Source organism: Lepidochelys olivacea (assembly GCF_965140295.1).
Source record: "Lepidochelys olivacea isolate rLepOli2 genome assembly, chromosome: 1".
Classification (NCBI taxonomy): Eukaryota; Metazoa; Chordata; order Testudines; family Cheloniidae; genus Lepidochelys; species Lepidochelys olivacea.
The window spans coordinates 30,595,860-30,614,406 of record NC_140411.1 but is presented as its reverse complement, the minus strand read 5'-3'; the positions used below and the strand labels follow the sequence as shown (position 1 = coordinate 30,614,406).

The window sequence follows — 18,547 nt, the reverse complement described above, 5'->3', positions numbered from 1 at the left end:
TTCAGAACCCTACATGCATTTGCTCCAAAGGGTTACATGGGGACTAGTAGTGCAGCACTGCCATATAGAATAAACAGCTGCTTCCCAGCTCTGCCTCTGTGACCGGCTAGAATTCCCAGCGAGCCCCAAACACATTTGTTTGAAGTGGGTGAGATGTATGCTGCTTAGCAGCCTTTCCCGACTAGCCCCATGTCCCATTATTACATGTTACCTTTTGCAGAGTGGAGAGAAACTTAATGATACCTCTTAAAATACAGTAATGGGAAATCTTGATTCCATTACGACATTTATTCCATCAAATAAAATTCTGGATTTCTGATTTAGTATACTTAAACGGATCACTACAAAATTCAAGACTACATTAACGAAATGGTAAGGGATATAAGTGAATAGAAGACAACAAAATTTAAACATGCTCGGTAAACTAATATTAATTTGCATATATGGAGGATATATTTTTTTAAATCCTATTAACCATCTGAGTATGCAGTGTGTGCAATGTGGGAGAGTTAATGTTAATAAAAGAAGCTTAACTTCATTTCTTAAAATTTTTGCATTTAAATTTGTGACGTAAATTATCCGTTAATATTGCTTTTTACATTTAATTTTCTTGTTATTTAAGAAAATAAAGTAAACAGTGTCTGTACTTAATTGTTATGGCAGGAGCCACCAGATAGGGCTGTCACTTACAAGTTCTTTTCTTAATATGAGAGCACCTTTGAGTCTTTAAAGAAGTTCTGTGTTAGTTTTGTGATGCAAATTATTTTGTGAGGAGTTTCCGCAAGCAGAACAGCATGTGCTCTCTGCCTCAGTCTCTCTAACTGGAGTCAGTTCTTGGGGCAGAATAGCTTCTTGGGAACTGGGCATTAGTGTTTATGCTGAAAGTTGTGAAAGAGGGGATTGCGTAGGTGCTCTTTTTGACCACCTCCTTTCAAAGACTGGTGTATATACTGTCGGTAAATTCCTAGATTTTTAAGGCCAGAATGGATAATGAGCATACAGTGTGAGAAAGTAAATTTCTAGCATATCAGAAGGCAATTACATGTATTCCCATTTCTAACTTAGCTAGTATATTTTTATTTGAATAAATAAAGGCCTACAGCTCTAACCTTCTTTTAGTCATTCTGGATAAACAGTGTGGGTGTGTTAGATAAATACATGTAAATATGGTAAATATGTTGCACACATCAAACACCTATAAATTTGAATTACTGATTATATTTTGTTGATTTTTTTAAAAAAATGAGAAATGTACATTTATAAATTGGGTACAGAGGTCAGAACTAAAGAGCTTAAGAAAATACATGACGTAGCAAACTGTTAGAACAATTGTGTTTTCTTTTTACTCCTCTTAAATAGCATTGCAGACAACTGATAGGATACCACACCTTGTTGTTCATTTCCATTAACCTGGATGTTTTTTATATATATATATAGTTTTAGTCTGGGCAATAAATGAATGTGATCTAAAATTAAAAATTTGACGTTTGTGAAAGAATATGTACACAAAGCTAACTTTTAAGGACTCTCCTGGGTTTTTATTAGTTTTTTGTATCTCAAAAATGAGTTTTATGTTGAAGAGGTCTATTTTGCAATGTATGCATAGCAACACCGGAGCCTTGTCCATAATAAACAAGGGCATTGTAGTTGTCCACAAGAAAAAATGGATACAGGATGAACATAGCACTCCTTGAACTTGTTAAGTTAAACAATCCCACAAAGGCTACAGAATGTGTTCAAACAGTATCTTTAGATGGGAAAACTAAATGAGAGTCAAAAAGTTTACAAACTGCAGTCATTTTAACTAGAGACAAGAAGCATCACTGAAAAACTAATTGCTGAAATGGCTCAAAATTAAAGGACCCAATTCAGTAAAGCACTTTAGCAGATGGTTAACTAATGTTCTTCAGTCTCATTGCAGTCAATGCAACTCTTAAGCAATTTAGATTTTTCAAAAATGTTTGCTCTAGGCATATGTATGTTATTTTTTTTAAATATATCAAATAAATAGCAATAAATTCTTCCAGGTTCATTCAACCATTCAGCACTAAACAAAAATCCACTCTCCACTTTAGCCACACTTCCCTCTTCTTAACTCAGCTCCTTCAGATGCCTGGGACACCAGACAGGGCTTGCAGCATGCCTTAAAATCAAAGAACTGGGTTCTGTTGAATCAAAAAGAACAGAGCAGTGAGGTTTGGCCCTGCATGTTGACTGAGCTGTTCTGCAGTTCTCACTCAGGCACAACAACCACTGAGAACCCCCATGAGTGGTTATTTGAATGTGCAGTTTCTTGGCTGATCTCATGTGTCCAGGATCACAGTGAAATAAGCATGGTTGGATTTACCTGCATATATAGACAGCATGTATGTTTTAGGCGATTTTTAAAATCCTTTTGCTTCGTTATTTCTAACTTTAAGTAAAAAGGATTTTTGTGTGTGTGGAAAGTGATAAGCACCTGAAAACGAAGGCTCATGAATGAGAGTGCATTTTCACCTTCAATCAAGCATCTCTAGTGTGTCACTATAACACATCCACATTATTACTACTGGTATTCCAGTAGTACCAAATGAGAATGGGGCGCCCTATTGTGCTATATAATCACAATCATGAGAAGCAGTCCCTGCCTCAAAGATTTTATAGCTTAAATGGAGAAGGCAGACAAAAGAAGTATTATTGTGTTCATTTTACAGAGGGGGACTGAAACACGGAGATTAGAGCCCAGATCATTAAAGATATTTAGGTGCCTAACTCCTATTTATTTGAATGGGAGTTAGGCATGTAAAGACCTGGGCCTACATCAGTTGCCCAAGTACACACAGGAAGTCTGGGTCAGAGCTGGGAACTGAACCCAAAGCTCCTGAATCCCAGCCTAGACCACAAAGACCCTTGGTCTGCTCCGATATGTATACAGGGCATTGCACAAGAATGGCTACTTTTGTTTTTCCACTTGTACTGCGGCGAAATCCAACTGCTAAGAGAGTTCATAGCTGTGATTTATCTGTGAAACTTCTAGTAATTGCACAAAGGGCTTGATGCTAGGGCAGGAGGGTAAGCAGCCTGCCCTAATATAATGAGTGGATGATTAGGCAACACAAAGATATATATACAGAAGGAGGGAAATTTATTCCCTACCAATAAGGGAAGTTATTGGACATTCAGAGCCAGGGAAGAGGTAGCATATAAACCTGGGGACGGCAAAGGGGATTTCCTTGGCTTGCATCCATACAAATAAATCACTGGGACCATAGTTCATAATTGGCTTCTCTCTTCATTCACCTCCTTTGCCGCTTGGAGGCTTCGTGTTTCTCTTTTGCCTCTTCTCCGTGCCCATTACTCTTTCCTGCAGTGACACCGGCCTTCCACTAGGGCTTCCCCAGACGCTTTCTCCGCCGCCGCCGCTCTGCTTTATCCGAGCACAATGAAAGCCTGTGTGTACCCGTAACCCCCGTGCAGTGAGTCAGTATCAGCAAAGCAGCTAACAACAGACAAGAAAGAGAAAGGGATGTTGCAAGGTACTTTTCACTTATCAAGCGGGGGAATCCGGCAGAGGCATCGCTGATAACTGCACCACAGACACCTAGCCCCGCTGTTTGGGGGATGGAAGATACAAACCCACAAAGGAAAAGCAGTGGACTACTCCCGGTGCGAAATGCTGGAAGTTCGTAAGTTTCACTATCATTTCTAATGGCTCTGAAGCGCGATATGTCTCTCTCTGTGTGTGTGTTTTCTCGTGCTTTTCTTGATATTGTACTTGCAACCGAAATATCGGGGGGAGTGAGAAGTGGCGTATAAGGGAAAATATGCTAAAGGTGATGTTTGCCTACGTTCTTAGCTTGCTTTTATTGCTGGGGGAGGGGGTCCGGGGTGGATATAAACACTTAATACGGATTTCACAGAGTGGCTGGATTAATAGAAAGCAAAGCATGGTCTGAAAGTCCAGTTGCGGACATTGTTACCAACTGGGGGTCCGTCTCTTTTCTTTTTAGCGGAGCTACAATATTAGCAGCAGACAGCTGGAGACAGTAATAAGACAAGAAGACTGGAGAGCAAAGAGAGAGAGACAGAGAGAGAGAGACGAGAAAACACAAAGACTTAACTCATCTGAACCTCCTCCTCCGCCCCCTTTATCTGCAGTTTCTTGAAGGCTTATAAAAAAAAAATCCTCTCGACCAAATTAAAACAAACCAAAACAAGGGGCAGTCTTTGAGGTCCTTCGCCCCATCGCTGCAATTTCTTCCTCTAGAGAAATTTCCCCTTAAAGAATCTCTCCCTCCTCCCGAAAATTAAATAATTAAATAAAGCCGCCAAGTTTCACTCATTTGGGAGGGAGAGTCCCTCCGTCTGGGGGACTCGTTTTTTTTTTAAGGCAGTGGGTTGGTGGTTTGATTTGTTTCATTATTATTCCCCTTGAGACAGGTCTCTTGCCCCCCCGCCTCCCCCCCCAGGATTTTTGCTGTGTGCATCCATGAGCCCTTTACCCTCTCCCTTGTTCTAATTTGTTTTAATCTCCCTCCTTCAAATGGTCATCTGCAGTCTTGGGACGCAAACCGCCCATCATCTTTAATTCTATGTTGGCAAATACCTAGCGATCGCGGGTCAATCCCATCCCGCCCCCACCCCAGCTCTGGCAAGCTCCTCCAGAGAGGTCAAGCCCGATTGCTAAGGGGTGGGGGTGGGGGAGGCTGATCGAGATCTGGGGGACTGCCGGGCCCGGGCTCGGGATCCCTTCTCCCCCCGAGCCAGCCCATCCCTCCCTCTCCGTCCCCATCCATGTGGCAGTGAGACCAGAGCTCAGCGTTGTCAGGGGCAGCATCGCAGGCGCGACCCAGCCGGAGCAGCGAGCAGCAGCGTGGCCGGCAGGATGGGGGACACGGCTCCCCCCCAGGCCCCGGATCTCGGGGCCGGTCTCCTGGGAGGGGGCACGGTGGCCCCCCGGGTGCACAGCGCCATCGTGGAGCGGCTGCGAGCCCGCATCGCCGTCTGCCGCCAGCACCACCAGAGCTGCGAGGGACGCTACGAGCGGGGCCGGGCGGAGAGCTCGGACCGCGAGCGGGAGAGCACCCTGCAGCTGCTGAACCTGGTGCAGCACGGCCAGGGGGCCAGGAAGAGCGGCAAGCACAGCAAGGGGGCGGGCAGCGCCGGCCCGGCTCCCTCTGCCGCGCCGCCGGACTATCACCCGCAGCTGCTCAGCAACGGGGCTGCTGGGGGCAGGAGTGGGATCGACGGGGAGCAGCAGCAGCCGCCGGGCTCAGCGGCCGAGGCGGGGCAGAGGAACTCAGCCCTCATTGCGGTGAGTCAGATCCTGTCTCCTTCCAGCTGACGGCGTCGCCTGCAGGTTGTGCGCCTCTGTGTGGGCACCTGGTGCCAGTGGGGCAGGGACAGAGAGACTGGTCCGGTCAGCGTGGGGAGTGTGAGCGTAGGGTGCCATAGATGCAGAGTGCCTGAGCATCAGGCGCCACTGGTGGCGGGAGTTCGGTACTTGGAGCCACAGGTATGGGGCACTGGGTGTCTCTGGTGTTGGATGTTGGGGACTAGGAGCCGCTGGTATGGGACATGGGGCACTGGGTGTCTCTGGTGTTGGATGTTGGGGACTAGGAGCCGCTGGTATGGGACATGGGGCACTGGGTGTCTCTGGTGTTGGATGTTGGGGACTAGGAGCCGCTGGTATGAGACATGGGGCACTGGGTGTCTCTGGTGTTGGATGTTGGGGACTAGGAGCCGCTGGTATGAGACATGGGGCACTGGGTGTCTCTGGTGTTGGATGTTGGGGACTAGGAGCCGCTGGTATGGGGCATACGAGGTGTCACCAATATGAGATGGGGGTACTGAGTGCCACTGGTGTGGGGCATGAGTACCGGGTGCTGTCAATGTAGAATGCATGGATACTGAGGGCCATTGGCACAGGTGTGTGGGCATCAGGTGCTGTCAGCCCAGGGGGCATAGGCTCTGGTGCTACTACTGTGGACAGTGTGAATAAATGGGGCGTGAGCACTGGATGCCACCAACGCAGGGTGCCTGGGTAGCAGATGCTACTAGTGCACTTGTGTGATGTGCGGCAACCTGCTGTCTCCTGTGTTTACCAGCCTACGTACAAAATGACATGTCTGTCAGTGGCAAAGGCAGGGAAAGCCTCCAGCACGCCCATCACAACTTCTTGTTTCCTGCAAAGGAACTTTATTTGCCACTATGATGATGTAGCGTTCTGATATCCCCAGCATGCTGTGTGTACTGTACATATATCCTCCAGCCATTCATGATGGCCTGAAAAATATACCAGCCCAGGCACAAAATATATTCACCCACAATTTAGTTTTATGATTATGGAGGGGACGGAGGGGGGGAGGAATATGGTGTTGGGTGAATGGGCAAACAGTATCTTCCAAAGCTGATGCGTATTTATATATATATATATATATATATATATATATATATATATATATATATATATATATATATATCAATATCTGTAAAAAAAACCAAGCCAGCAAAATCTCCCCTATACATACACATCCCCATTTCAGTTTAATTGAATGAGGTTTTGTTGGCATGACAAGTTATACAAGTGTTTCTAAAGTGTAAAAATACAGTGTAAAATATGACTGTCTAGACAGAGTTCTGTATAGGTGGGTATAGCTACATTTTAACCTTCTTCTGAAGGCACTCCTGGAAACAGGATGCCATACTAGATGGATCATTATTTTGTTCCAGTCTGGCAATGTTTTTACACATGCAGGCACGCGTAGGTCTTGATCCTGCACTCACTGAATTTAGTAGCAAAACTCCCATTGACTTCACTGCTGCAGGATCAGGCCTGTAAACCTCAGTCCTGCAAACACTTGCACATGTTCTTGACTTTACACAGATGAATAGTCTCTGACATGGGCAAAGTTAAGCAAGTCTTTGCAGGATCAGGGTCATATGCAGTATTTAGATTGATTTATTAATCTTTTGGATTTTTGAACTATTGTAATCAGTTTATATGTATGCATTTGACCCAGATTAGCATGTGATTTTGCCCTCCAAACCAGAATGACTTGTCAGAATTCCACACACAGAAGATACCTCTGGTGTCATTATATGTCTGCTTTGTGATGTCTCTTTAACTTCCATTTCAAGTCAGCTCTAAGAAAAATACATAATCAGTAAATGGTTAAAACAAAATTTAAAAGGTTAAAATGAATATTTACTGAGTTAGAGGACAAAAGCAGCATTAAAAATATTCCCAGTGGATTAAATGATCCCCGGTGTATTTTAACATATTGTCCAGGGCTCAATTGCAAGAACAATTTTAACTCTGGGCAATAGTTCGTTGCTATTGCTTTTGCACCCAGTCAGTATTTATACAATGTACAGATAGACAGTGAAAAAAGGTGTGTTTGTGTGTGTGTGTGTGTGTATAGGTTAGCTTTAAATTCTGAAGATCAGCAAACACTTAAATATGATGAATTCTTAACATTATGTAATATTGGGTAGCTAAACAACTGCTTCTCAGACTTGGTGTTTAAAATATGAACTTGACCCAGAAAGGGTTTATTTGCTGTCATCATAGGACACGTTTTATGGAGCAAAGTTGCAAGAGTTTTACAGATAATGCCACTTTGTAAATGGCATGATGAAAAGACATGTTGATGTTTTTAAATCGGAAAGTGTAGGCCTGAGTGTTGTAGATACAAAATAGGGAAGTCTCACTAGTCTTTTTATGAGGAGTCTGCCTTGCTCTTGGAGCATGTACAATGCTGCTTTTCCTTTCTACCGCGACTCCAGAAAAACACACAACAAATGACAGGGATGGCTGTTATTTGAATGACTGAAAATAGCTTTGCGCGCGCACACACCCACACCCACACACACAAACACACACACGCGCCTTTTTAATACCTAATTTATTCTAAAATGGGACCGGCTGTGTTGTTTTTCTCATGTTACACTGGTATTCACTACAATCTGTGGATCTAAATTTGGGGCCACATTATTCAGCATCATACTGAGGATGATGATGGAAGCATGAATGTGATAACATTGTGTCCAAAGGGAGTTAGACACTCAGACCTGATCTGGTGTTCAGATTAAATCTCTATATTTCCCATCACAGTCAAGTAAGCCATTATCTTATTTTTTCAGTGAGTGTTAATTAAATGCTTTGCATTCATCTTTAAAACAATAAAAGGCTTTTGCTTAATCATGTACTTTCCAAAAAGCCTCACTTTCTCATTTCAGTTAGCAGGCCGGTGTGGTTTTTAACTAGTGGTGACGATTATTATGAAATAATTGGAGGCAGCTGTTTGAAAGTGCTATGGATACAAACAAACAAGTCTCAAGAAAATACTTTGATTTTCTTCTTTTGAGTGAAGAAGGCTTTGCCCTTGTTTGTGGAACAGTGTTAAAGGTTGTCAGCCTGCTTTTTGCTGTAAGATGCTGTACTTAGCTTCAATTTCTTATGCCCCTTGGTCAGCTCAAAGTTAACTGCAGGATGGAGCTAAATTTGTGTGCCCCTTACAAGAGAGAGATTTGAAATGGTCACAGTAGGTTTTGTATACCTGCATTTTGAGGGGTTTTTAGATCCTACTAATGCGGTGGATGACTTCCCTGCTGTGTTTGAATGCCCAGACCAAATTGTGACTCTGAAGAAGTGCTGGCTCACAAAGCAGCATTGTTTTAGTGGTATCAATGCACATTACTGATTTTCCTACTTTGTGTCGGACACTATCCACAGACATTCTTTTCCGTTCATTTGCTTCTTTGGGAGGACTAGCTAACTAAGGAACACAAAAAATCACCAGTTCTAAATCATTGTTATGCATAATAGAAGTGGGTGTTCTCCTTACCAATTGCTCCTTAGAACGTTATCTGAGGTATTCAAAACCCCCTGACTGGGTATGGGGATGTAAAATTCAAATAGTCAAATATCACATACCAAGTTGAGGAGAACCTCAGAGTTATGAACACCTGAGGAATGGAGGTTGTTTGTAACTCTGAAATGTTTGTAACTCTGAACAAGATGTTATGGTTGTTCTTTCAAAAGTTTACAACTGAACATTGACTTAATACAGCTTTGAAACTTTACTATGCAGAAGAAAAATGACGCTGTCCCTTTATTTTTGTAGTAGTTTACATTTAACACAGTGCTGTACTGTATTCGGTTTTTTGTTTTGGTCTCTGCTGCTGCCTCATGGTGTACTTCCGGTTCCAAACGAGGTGTGTGGTTGACTGGTCAGTTCAACATGATCCCACTGACATAGCTACTGCCGCTCATTGAGCTGGTTTTATTAGGTCCACGGGAGAGCTGTGTCACTGTAAGCTTGTAAGTGTAGACATGGCCTAAGGGGGCCCTTCATGGGGTCCAGCCAGAGCATGGCTGGGGAGAACAAGCCCTGCTCCCCACGAGTCATTCAGAGTGCGCTCACTGCTTGAAAGGGTGAGGTCCAGGTAGGATTGCCAACTTCCTAATTGCACAAAACCGAACACCCTTGCCCTGCCCTGCCTTTTCCCCACCCCTTCCCCGAGGCCCCGCCCCCCACTAACTCCATCCCCCCCTCCCTCCCTCACTTTCACTGGGCTGGGGAAGAGGGTTGGGATGTGGGTGGGAGTGAGGGCTCTGGCTGGGGGTGCGGGCTCTGGAGTGGGGCCAGAAATGAGGGGTTCAGGGTGTAGGAGGGGGCTCCAGGCTGGGGCAGAGGGCTGTGGTGTGGGAGGGGGTGCGGGCTTTGGCTGGGGGGTGTGGGCTCTGGGGTTGGTCTGGGGATGAGGGGTTTCGGGTGCAGGAGGGGCTGTGGGGTGCGGGCTCCAGGAGGGAGCTTGGGTGCGGGAGGGGCCTCAGGGCTGGGACAGGGGGTTGGGGTGTGGGAGGGGGTGCGGGCTCCGGGAGACAGTTGGGGTGTGGGAGGGGGTTTGGGATGCGGACTCCAGCTGGGTGGTGCTTACCTCAGGCGGCTCCCGGAAGCATCTAGCATGTCCAGCTCCTAGGCGGAAGGGCCAGGGGGCTCTGCATGTTGCCTACGCTCGCAGGCGCTGCCCCTACAGCTCCCATTAAACACGGTCCCTGGCCAATGGGATCTGCGGAGCTGGCGCTTAGGGCGGGGACAGTGCACAGAGCCTCCCTGGCCACCTCTGAGCCTAGGAACCAGACATGGTGGCCACTTTCGGGAGCCATGCGGAGCCACAGACTGGACTTTTAATGGCCAGGGTCCTTTTCGACCAGGCAACTCTAGGTCCTGACCCTCTGACCCCTCTTCCCCATTCATCAGAATGTGATGAGTTATGCTAGTGAATTCTCTCCTCACCTTTTCCAAAGGCAGCAGAGCTTCTGCTCTGGGGGGCATTCCCATGATCTCGCAAAGGAACTCTAGCTAAGGTGCTATCTGCACAGAGGGTTTTTTGCACTGATTCAACCCCCTAACGTGGACACACTGCACCCATATGAACTGTGAAGTTGCACTGGTGCAAATCACTGCGGTTTTGCAAGGGTGCACTTACCCTGGTGTAGCTACCCTGTAGTTACCCTCATTGTAGACAAGGCCCTGAGATAGGCATAACAACTTTTGGGGACTTAGGTTGCAACATAGCCCTTCTGCTTGCATGAGCCAGGATCTAGGCCTATGGTTTATCTGTTGAAGAACGCTGGATCATTACATTTGTTACTCCTGGGGGAATTCTGCGCCAAAAATTAAAAATTCTGTGCACAATATTTGAAAATTCTGCAAAATTCTGCATATTTTATTTGTCAAAATAATATAATATAATCACACCCATTTCAATTATTTTGGTCAATTATTTCAAAATACTTGTCAGCAAGTATGTCTGTAACAATACAGACAACAGCAAAACCAAAAGATTCAGGGAATTATTTTTTGACAGATAGATTCCTAACTAGACATATTAATACAGAATGTTGAGTAATTAATTTAAACTACAATATAGAAACATATTTCTTGCATGCCTCTGAAAAAGTGCAAAGGCTTGGGGAAGTCAGGCATAATGGAGGAGCTGAGGGAGAGGGAAGTAATTGCTGGGGAAGAGCCAGAGAGTGAACCTGGAGGATTGCTGGGTATGGGCAAGAGAATATGGAACAGGTTTTTTGGGGGAGGGGGAGAGATTGTTAGGGAGTTGGGGAGCCTACCCTATGCAGATCCTGGCTGATCCCCTAGCCTCTCCCATTCAGTCAGGCACATCTGCCCCTGTCCCTGTGTGTCCCTGCATCCCCCGCCCCATCCCCATGTGGCCCTCCATCCCCCTCCCTCATCCCCATGTGTTCCTAACCCCCTACCCTGTCCTCACGTGGCCCTGCAGCCCCCCATCACCTGTCCCCATGTGGCCCTGCAGCCCACCTCCCATTCAGCCTCTGGCTCAATGCTGTCACCCGACTAGCTCCTGAGCCCACACCCCAGTCTGTTCCCCCCACTAGCCCTTCTGAACCCCAGTCTGTGACACACACACCCAAAGCAGCGCCACATGTCCCACTCTGTCCATCCAGTGCCTCCTCACCTGGCCTTACTGCAAGGAATGCAGCCTCTCTGGCTGGCTGCCATCTCTTCTGGTGCCACAGCAGCCTCTGGTGGGTGAAAGGTGTAATTGCAGCGCCTCTCCAGCAGAATCTTATATTGTGCTGAGAAAAAAAAATCAGTGGGGGACATGAATTCTGCACATGTGCAGTGCCACAGAATTCCCTCAGGAGTAATTTGTTTTACAGATCCTATTAAAAGTTGTTACAAATCCTGGTGCTCTCCATGTCAGTGGCAAAACTCCCCTTGACTTCAGTGGGAGCAAGAACTGGTCCTTGGTGAATAAAGATGAATTAAGTCCACATGCTTTAGGTCAGGTTTTCATATATACAGCAAAGGTATGTCTACACTTCAGTGTAAGCCCTGGGTTCAAACTCAGGCTCAAGCCAAACCCCACTTCTGTCTACACACAAATCACCCAGGGATTGGATCCAGGGTCCCAGGATCCCATGAGACTGGAGGGTCCAAGCCTGAGTCAAGCTGGGACCCCCGGTTCAAGCCCAAGTACTTTGCACTGTAGATACAGTCCTACTGGAAAATGTGCTCTGGGAGTCCACCAAAAGTATTCCACTGTCCCACAGACTAACTTTCTTTGTTCTCTGGACAGTCAAATTTGGTGGACAGTTAAATTTTCTGACACTGCACCACCAACAAAGGGCTAGAGTGGCCACATTTTGGGAGAGTGCTTGGGGAAGTTTTGGGAGGAAGTCTTGAATATGGGTGATTGAACTCAGGCTGCATAATGCAGTGTAGATGCTGGAGCACCAGGTTGGGACCCAGGGTTTAACAATTCCTCTGGGGTTACAAATGAGTACAGACCCTCAAGCCCTAGGTTAACAAACCTAAAGTCTGTTAACTCGAGTTCTATTCCTGGGCTTATGTTGCAGTGTAGACATACGCAAGCATGCTCCAGTGAAAGATTGGGTATGGCCATATACCGTCAATCACATTATTGAAAAGCTACCGTGTTTAGGGGTATCAGGTGGATGGCACACAAAAGTAAATATTTGACACCCCATGAAGTTTGAAACATGAATTGTTAGCTTGAAAGTGTAAAACAGTTCAAAGAATTAGTACAACTGTGTTGGGTTTTTGATTTGATACTCATTGGTTTCCAGTTAGCAGTTTAAAACAAATATTTTTTTCCCTAGTAAAGCATTTTTGCCAGCAATATTTTCTGACTGGAGAATAAAGACCAGACTTGTTGGCTGAACCCCTGTGACTGTATCTGACTGAGTGACAAATTTCCTCTCTAGGAGAGTGTTAGGAGACATTATTATACTGTCTGCGTACAGCCATCTTTTCCTAAAGAACTGACCTTTTTTGGTTACTCTTCCCAGTGCAAACTGTAATAGCGGGACTGTTCTGGTTTTCATTACATAGCTGTTACAGTTATGTGCCGGAGGGCATTTTCCAGTGGTCTGAACAGTAAATTTGTAATACCTAGAGACACTGGAACTGCAGGTTCTAATCCAAGCAGGGCTGATTCATCTCTTTGTTTGTCCAGTGTAGATTGAGTACCATGCACTGGGGCTTGTCGGCATTACTGTTCTCTTCGGGTTCTTATACTATGACCATCACGATGGTATCTGAACTCCTTGCCACAAGTGTGCTAAGTGATGTGACTGTCACTTGTGACATGTGATTCTTTCCTACGTTCACTCTTCCTCTCCACTGGGGGAAAACTGCCTGTGGATTTTTTTTATTGTTATTATTTTCTTTACTTTGGAAAATGGCCTCCTGCTCCACATGCCTTCTCCCTTTGTGTGCTGTCTGCTCTTACATGTAAGTGACAATAAAGAAAAAGAGAAACACTTTGCCTGCTTTGCAGCTCTGCAGAGCGGACTTAGCTAACAGAGGGGGCTGGATTCTAGCCCTTCTAGTTCACTAACTTCCAATCAGTCACACCTGTACAAACCTATAGACGGCAATGGGTTTGCACAGTGTGGCTGAGGGCGTAATTGGAAGGCAATAGGATTGCACAGATGCCGCAGAGAGCTGAATTTGGCTTGTAGGACTTTTATTACAGGTGGTTATGCTGGAAGTCACGGAGAGACAGTAAACACTGAGCCCTCACCATGCCAATGCCAGTTTGAAAGCCACATTTCAGGGTAGATTCACACTTGAAATACTGAGGTTTGGTCTGCTCATTAAAGACCTTCTGGCACTTTCTGCAAGAGTAGGTGCTTCACCCTAGTATCCTTGGCCCCAATTTTCCCCTCCCTGCCATCCCTATGCTACTCGTTGTGAACAAAAGTTGGTTGCCAGTCTCTGTCCCCAGAAGAGGTTGCATTTTACTGAGGCCTGGTGTACACTAGAATTTTACACCAGTATAGCTATGTCTCTGATGGGTGTGAAAAATCCACCTCTCCTGAGAGACATAAGAACGGCCAGACTGGGTCAGACCAAAGGTCCACCTAGCCCAGTATCCTGTCTTCCGACAGTGGCCAATGCCCCGTGCCCCAGAGGGAATGGACAGAGCAGGTAATCATCAAGTGATCCATCCCCTGTTGCCCATTCCCAGCTTCTGGCAAACAGAGGCTAAGGACACCATCCCTGTTGATTCTGGCTAATAGCCATAGACGTAGCTGTACCGACCCAACCTCTGGTGTAGACAACACTAGGCTGACAGAAGAATTCTTCCACTGACCTAGCTACCACCTCCTGAGGTGGTGGATTAATGACACCGGTGGGAGAATTGCTCCTGTGGGTGTAGGTAGTGTCCACACTGAAGCGCTATAGCTGCGCCACGGTAGCATTTTAAATGTCGACAAGCCCTGATTCTGGATGTTTTAGAGCTTGTTGAGCTGCAGTGCGCTGCAGCTGTGTGCTGATAAGGAAAGTTTATGTATCTGAATCAGATTGATCTGAGTAGAAATGCATCAACTTGGATCACTTTGTGGGTAGAAAGGCTTTGAGTCACTGTTGAGAGCCCTTTGGCCTGCAGGGAACCATTGTTTAGATTGGATCTGGGCCCCTTTTGTCTTAATCTGCTTTGTCTGTGCAACTATTCTCTGAACAAAACTCTGGGAGAACCCTTGGGAGCCATATAAAGTGTATTTTTAATTAAACATTGAATAAGTTACACGTGTTAAGTGTCTGCTAGTTGAGAAGCTTGGCCAGACTTGTTCAGGTCTAGCTTTCCAGCCAAAGCACCTGCTTCCTTTGAAGCCTTTACACCATTGGGTAACTTTCATGGAATTCCCCTCCATTTTTCAGTAGTTTATTTTGCAGTTTTTACCTACAGGGCTTCTGTAGCTATCAAGCAGCAAAACAGATTTCACATGTGACTTGTCCTGACAAATCAGCCAAGCCAAAAGAATTGGTTAGTTAGCCTCCATTGGCCCTTATGCTGTATTTCACAGCATGGTTTACACATTTGCTGTTACTCATCTTCAGATCCCTGGTGTGTGCTACTCAAGCAGAGGAGAGCGGTAATGCTTCTATTTCCTCTGTGCTGAGAAGTGTGACTCCAAAGAAAATGTAAATCTCTCTGTGGGGAAGTCTGAACTCTTGAAAGGGTGACTGGTCTCCTGTGAGTCACATGAGCTGCTTCTCAAAACCTTGACTTAACTTGGTATTATTATTTTTTAACAACTTTAAGATTACCCCTCACCCCCGAAGGAAGGCTGCCTGCCTAAGTGCAAAAGAAGGTGTACATGGCCTGAAGTTGTACTAGAGTTTACAAATGATCAGGACTTGAGAAATTTGCTAGACACCTACTAGCCAGAAGATTAAACTAACTAGCCAAAGGCATAGATGAAGGAGCGTTCCCCACCAGTTAAGTGCGATAGAATTATAGGATGGTTAAATAAGCCTCTGTTCAATACTGTAGGTTTTTAACAGTAATTTCAGCAGAGCACATTAAATTTACACGGAACCCATGAATCTCTATCCATCCCCCAGCCTTGTGGGCTCTGTCAAGAGGGAGAAGGGAATGAAGTCTTGGATCTTTTGCCCCTCCCCCGTCTCCTAATCTTGGGTCCCACTCCCCAGTGGGTGCCTTTCATGCCTTTGCCAACAGCAGCAGGATGCAGCTGACGTGATTCTCGACAGCACATTGCTTTCCGAAGAGTTCAGATTAGGAGCAATGAAATGACAGGGGTCTTATCCATTTTGCTCTGCTGCTGCCCAGAAGAGCTCTGAGCAGCGAACGAAGCAGCCGTATTAGCTGCAGACTCAGAAAAACCATATTTTACGGGTTGATATTTGGATCACTTTTACATCAGAGCAACCATAAAGGCTGGATTTTATTGTAAATGAAAGCATGCATTGGTGATTTATGTCCCTGCACTTGTTAAGGGAAGGCTTCCCGTTTGCCACTGGACAGTTGGCATGGGGATAATTAATTCATTAAAATTAATAATGATTATTATTATGTAAGTGCCAACATTATGCCAAGCACAAAATGCTGACAGTTCCCCACCAAAGGTGCTTGTAGAGGCAGAGCTGGGTCTAAAAATCACTTTGCCTGAATCCCAGTCTAGCGCTCTAATCACTAGACCATGCTGGTATAAATCATATCAGTTCTTTTTGCGTCAATTTCCCCATCATGAGTCATCAGCTCCAAACCTTCAGCTATCACGAGTCAGGCTCCCAAAAATCATGAGATTGGTTTAAACATCATGAGGTTTTTTTATATAACAAAATTTGGCTTCTTTTTACTTGCCTTCTGTTTTTCTGAGCCATCATGGTGCTTTCAGGTTACATTTTCAAGCTTTTCTCCATGGCCATGAGGGTTATAAAGTTATTTAAGAAAAAGAAAACCTGAAAGCTGAGAGTTTCACGTGATCACATGACTCCAGGAGCTGAGGCTTTTTGTGAGGCACCAAATATTGCAAGACACACCCTAAAATCCTAAGAGTTGACTGTACCAGTCCCTCCTTTTTAGAGAAGAGGGGGCATTCTCATCTGAAAGCCTCTAAGTTATTATTGCTTATATTTGTGTGTATTAGGTTGCACGTTTGTCGTCTTGCCGGCTGTTTTGTCTCTGATTATTTTCTTACTCAAGCTGGCTGCCTCCATACAGTGCTGCTGCTCAGCACTTGTGCTAACTAGTGACAGACAGTGGGAGTGGAATCACGAGCATACCCAAGGCAGCTGCTGTTCGGATAGGCAGCATGAGCACTCCCCAGCGGCAGCTGGTGGCAGTGTGTTTTCACGGCTGTTCACATTACCTGCTGTTAAAGCTGTGTGATTCCACTCTGGTGGCATCATGGGCAGATTCATGGCTGCTGCTGCTGGGAGCCACATTTGGAGAAATTCTCTGAAAAGTAAATAATTAACAATAAAAAAAAATTATTTGAGAAATAGATTCTTGTCTGCTGAACTTTGGATCCAGGTGGCAGCAGTATATCAAGGAAACTGGCATGGATGGGATATGGATGGGCATGGAAGAGCTGGGACAAATGGAAATGTGCCAATAGAAAGTTCAGTGGGATTACTGGCAAAGCAATCTACCTGCTGTAGAAACAAAAAAACATGCACTTGTTGCAAATCAGAAACCTGACTGATGTTTGCAAGAAACCAGTAAGATACTGCACCAACAAATAAACCATTACAGTGGGTTTGTACTGTCTTCTCTCTGTTGTCATAACGCATTTACATGCTGCATGCCTTAATATGGTACCCCAGCCAATACTGTTATTGTAATTATTTTATTTATTAAAGTACTGGCTAGATGCCCCAACCAAATTTGAGGCCCTGTTGTGCCAGGCACTGTACAAATACATAGTGAGAGACATTCCCTGCTCCAAAGTCTAAAAAGACAAGACAGACGAGTGGTTGGAGGAGAAACAGAAGCACAAAGGGGTGAAGTGCTTCGCTCATGGTCAGACAGTGGATCAGTGGCAAAACTGGGAATAGTGCCCAGATTTCCTGACTCCCAGTCCAGGCCCCATTAATCGTTTCTTTGCTTTGTGTGCCGTGACCTATAGGAATGTAAGGAGAACTTCGTAAAAACTTCAGCGTCAATTTTTCGTTTTGGTAACTAAATCACCAGCGTAACATTGAACAAAAGAGGTCATATACCGCATTGCCATGCACTGTTGTTACTGGCATACATACATGGCCAAAAGGGGGTTATCCCATTATACGTGATCCTTCAGCTGTGTAGGGGGCAGGGATTCTGATCTAACTGATGTTTTGGTGGATTACATGCTAATCTCATTATAGGACACGGGCATGCTATTCTGCATAATTAAAAAAATACCATTGTTTATAATCTCTTGGAGTTTCCAAATGGAAATCTTTTCCAGTTTTGTTTCCTTCCCTCGTTTGCACACTGGTTTGCTATTATGGGGTTACTCATGACTGTTGCGTATCCAGCACTGATGCTTTTGCTGTAAATTATTTATTGCATGGAAGCACGTTACAACAGTTATTTTTCATGGCGTTTACTCAGTGTACTAATAAAACATGCAGAAAGTAAACAATCAACAGTAAGGAGACACTTGTGGTATGTATTTATTTTCATTCCTCGCTGTGCGATGTTGTTTGATTCAGAAGAAGCCTTAGAATTGGATTGTCTTGAAATGAAAGTTAATTGCATCAGTAGTTTCTTTCTTCAGAAATGTGACTGGAGACAAAACTCTGGCCAGAGTGGTAATGACTTATCAAGAGCCTGTAGTAAACAATGGGAGAATCACTTTCTTATAGTCATGGTAACAGTGGTGTAAAGAAGCGGGCTTACTGAATGCAGTGCACACTGTCGGCTGAATAATGGTCACCATATTAAGCACATACTGTTAATTTCTGCAGGTCTCCAGAATATTAATTATTCAACAGCAATAACCCTCCTTTGGAAAATGTCTTGGAGACGGGCCTGTTTTGTGCCAGCTACAGAAGGATGCATGTCCGTTCTGATAACTGCACATGGCATTGTACAATGTTCTCTTGGGGCCTGATCAAGCACTCACTGAAGTCAAGGAGAGTCTTTCCGATCACTTCAATGGGCTTCGGATGAGGACCTTTCAGAGCAAACAAGACCGTGCTGCGTATCAGCAGGGCCACGACGGCCTCCATTCCCACGGTTGTGTTTGTACTTA

At 45.0% G+C, this 18,547-nt stretch overlaps 1 protein-coding gene across 2 annotated transcripts in view; it reads left to right on the top strand.

The window, feature by feature from the left end:
- The first annotated feature begins 3,411 nt into the window (after positions 1-3,411).
- The window catches only part of MAML2 (mastermind like transcriptional coactivator 2), a 298,978-nt gene continuing 283,842 nt past the window's right edge, over positions 3,412-18,547 (top strand). Inside the window, exons 1-2 of one of the 2 annotated variants that reach the window (XM_084634992.1) lie at positions 3,412-3,661; positions 3,990-5,293. In XM_084634992.1, coding sequence (XP_084491118.1) covers positions 4,865-5,293 — 429 coding nt within the window. In that variant the 5' untranslated portion in view covers positions 3,412-3,661; positions 3,990-4,864. Of the gene's footprint in view, positions 3,666-3,989; positions 5,294-18,547 lie in introns of both variants that reach the window. The other variant, XM_084634991.1, reaches the window with a different exon arrangement.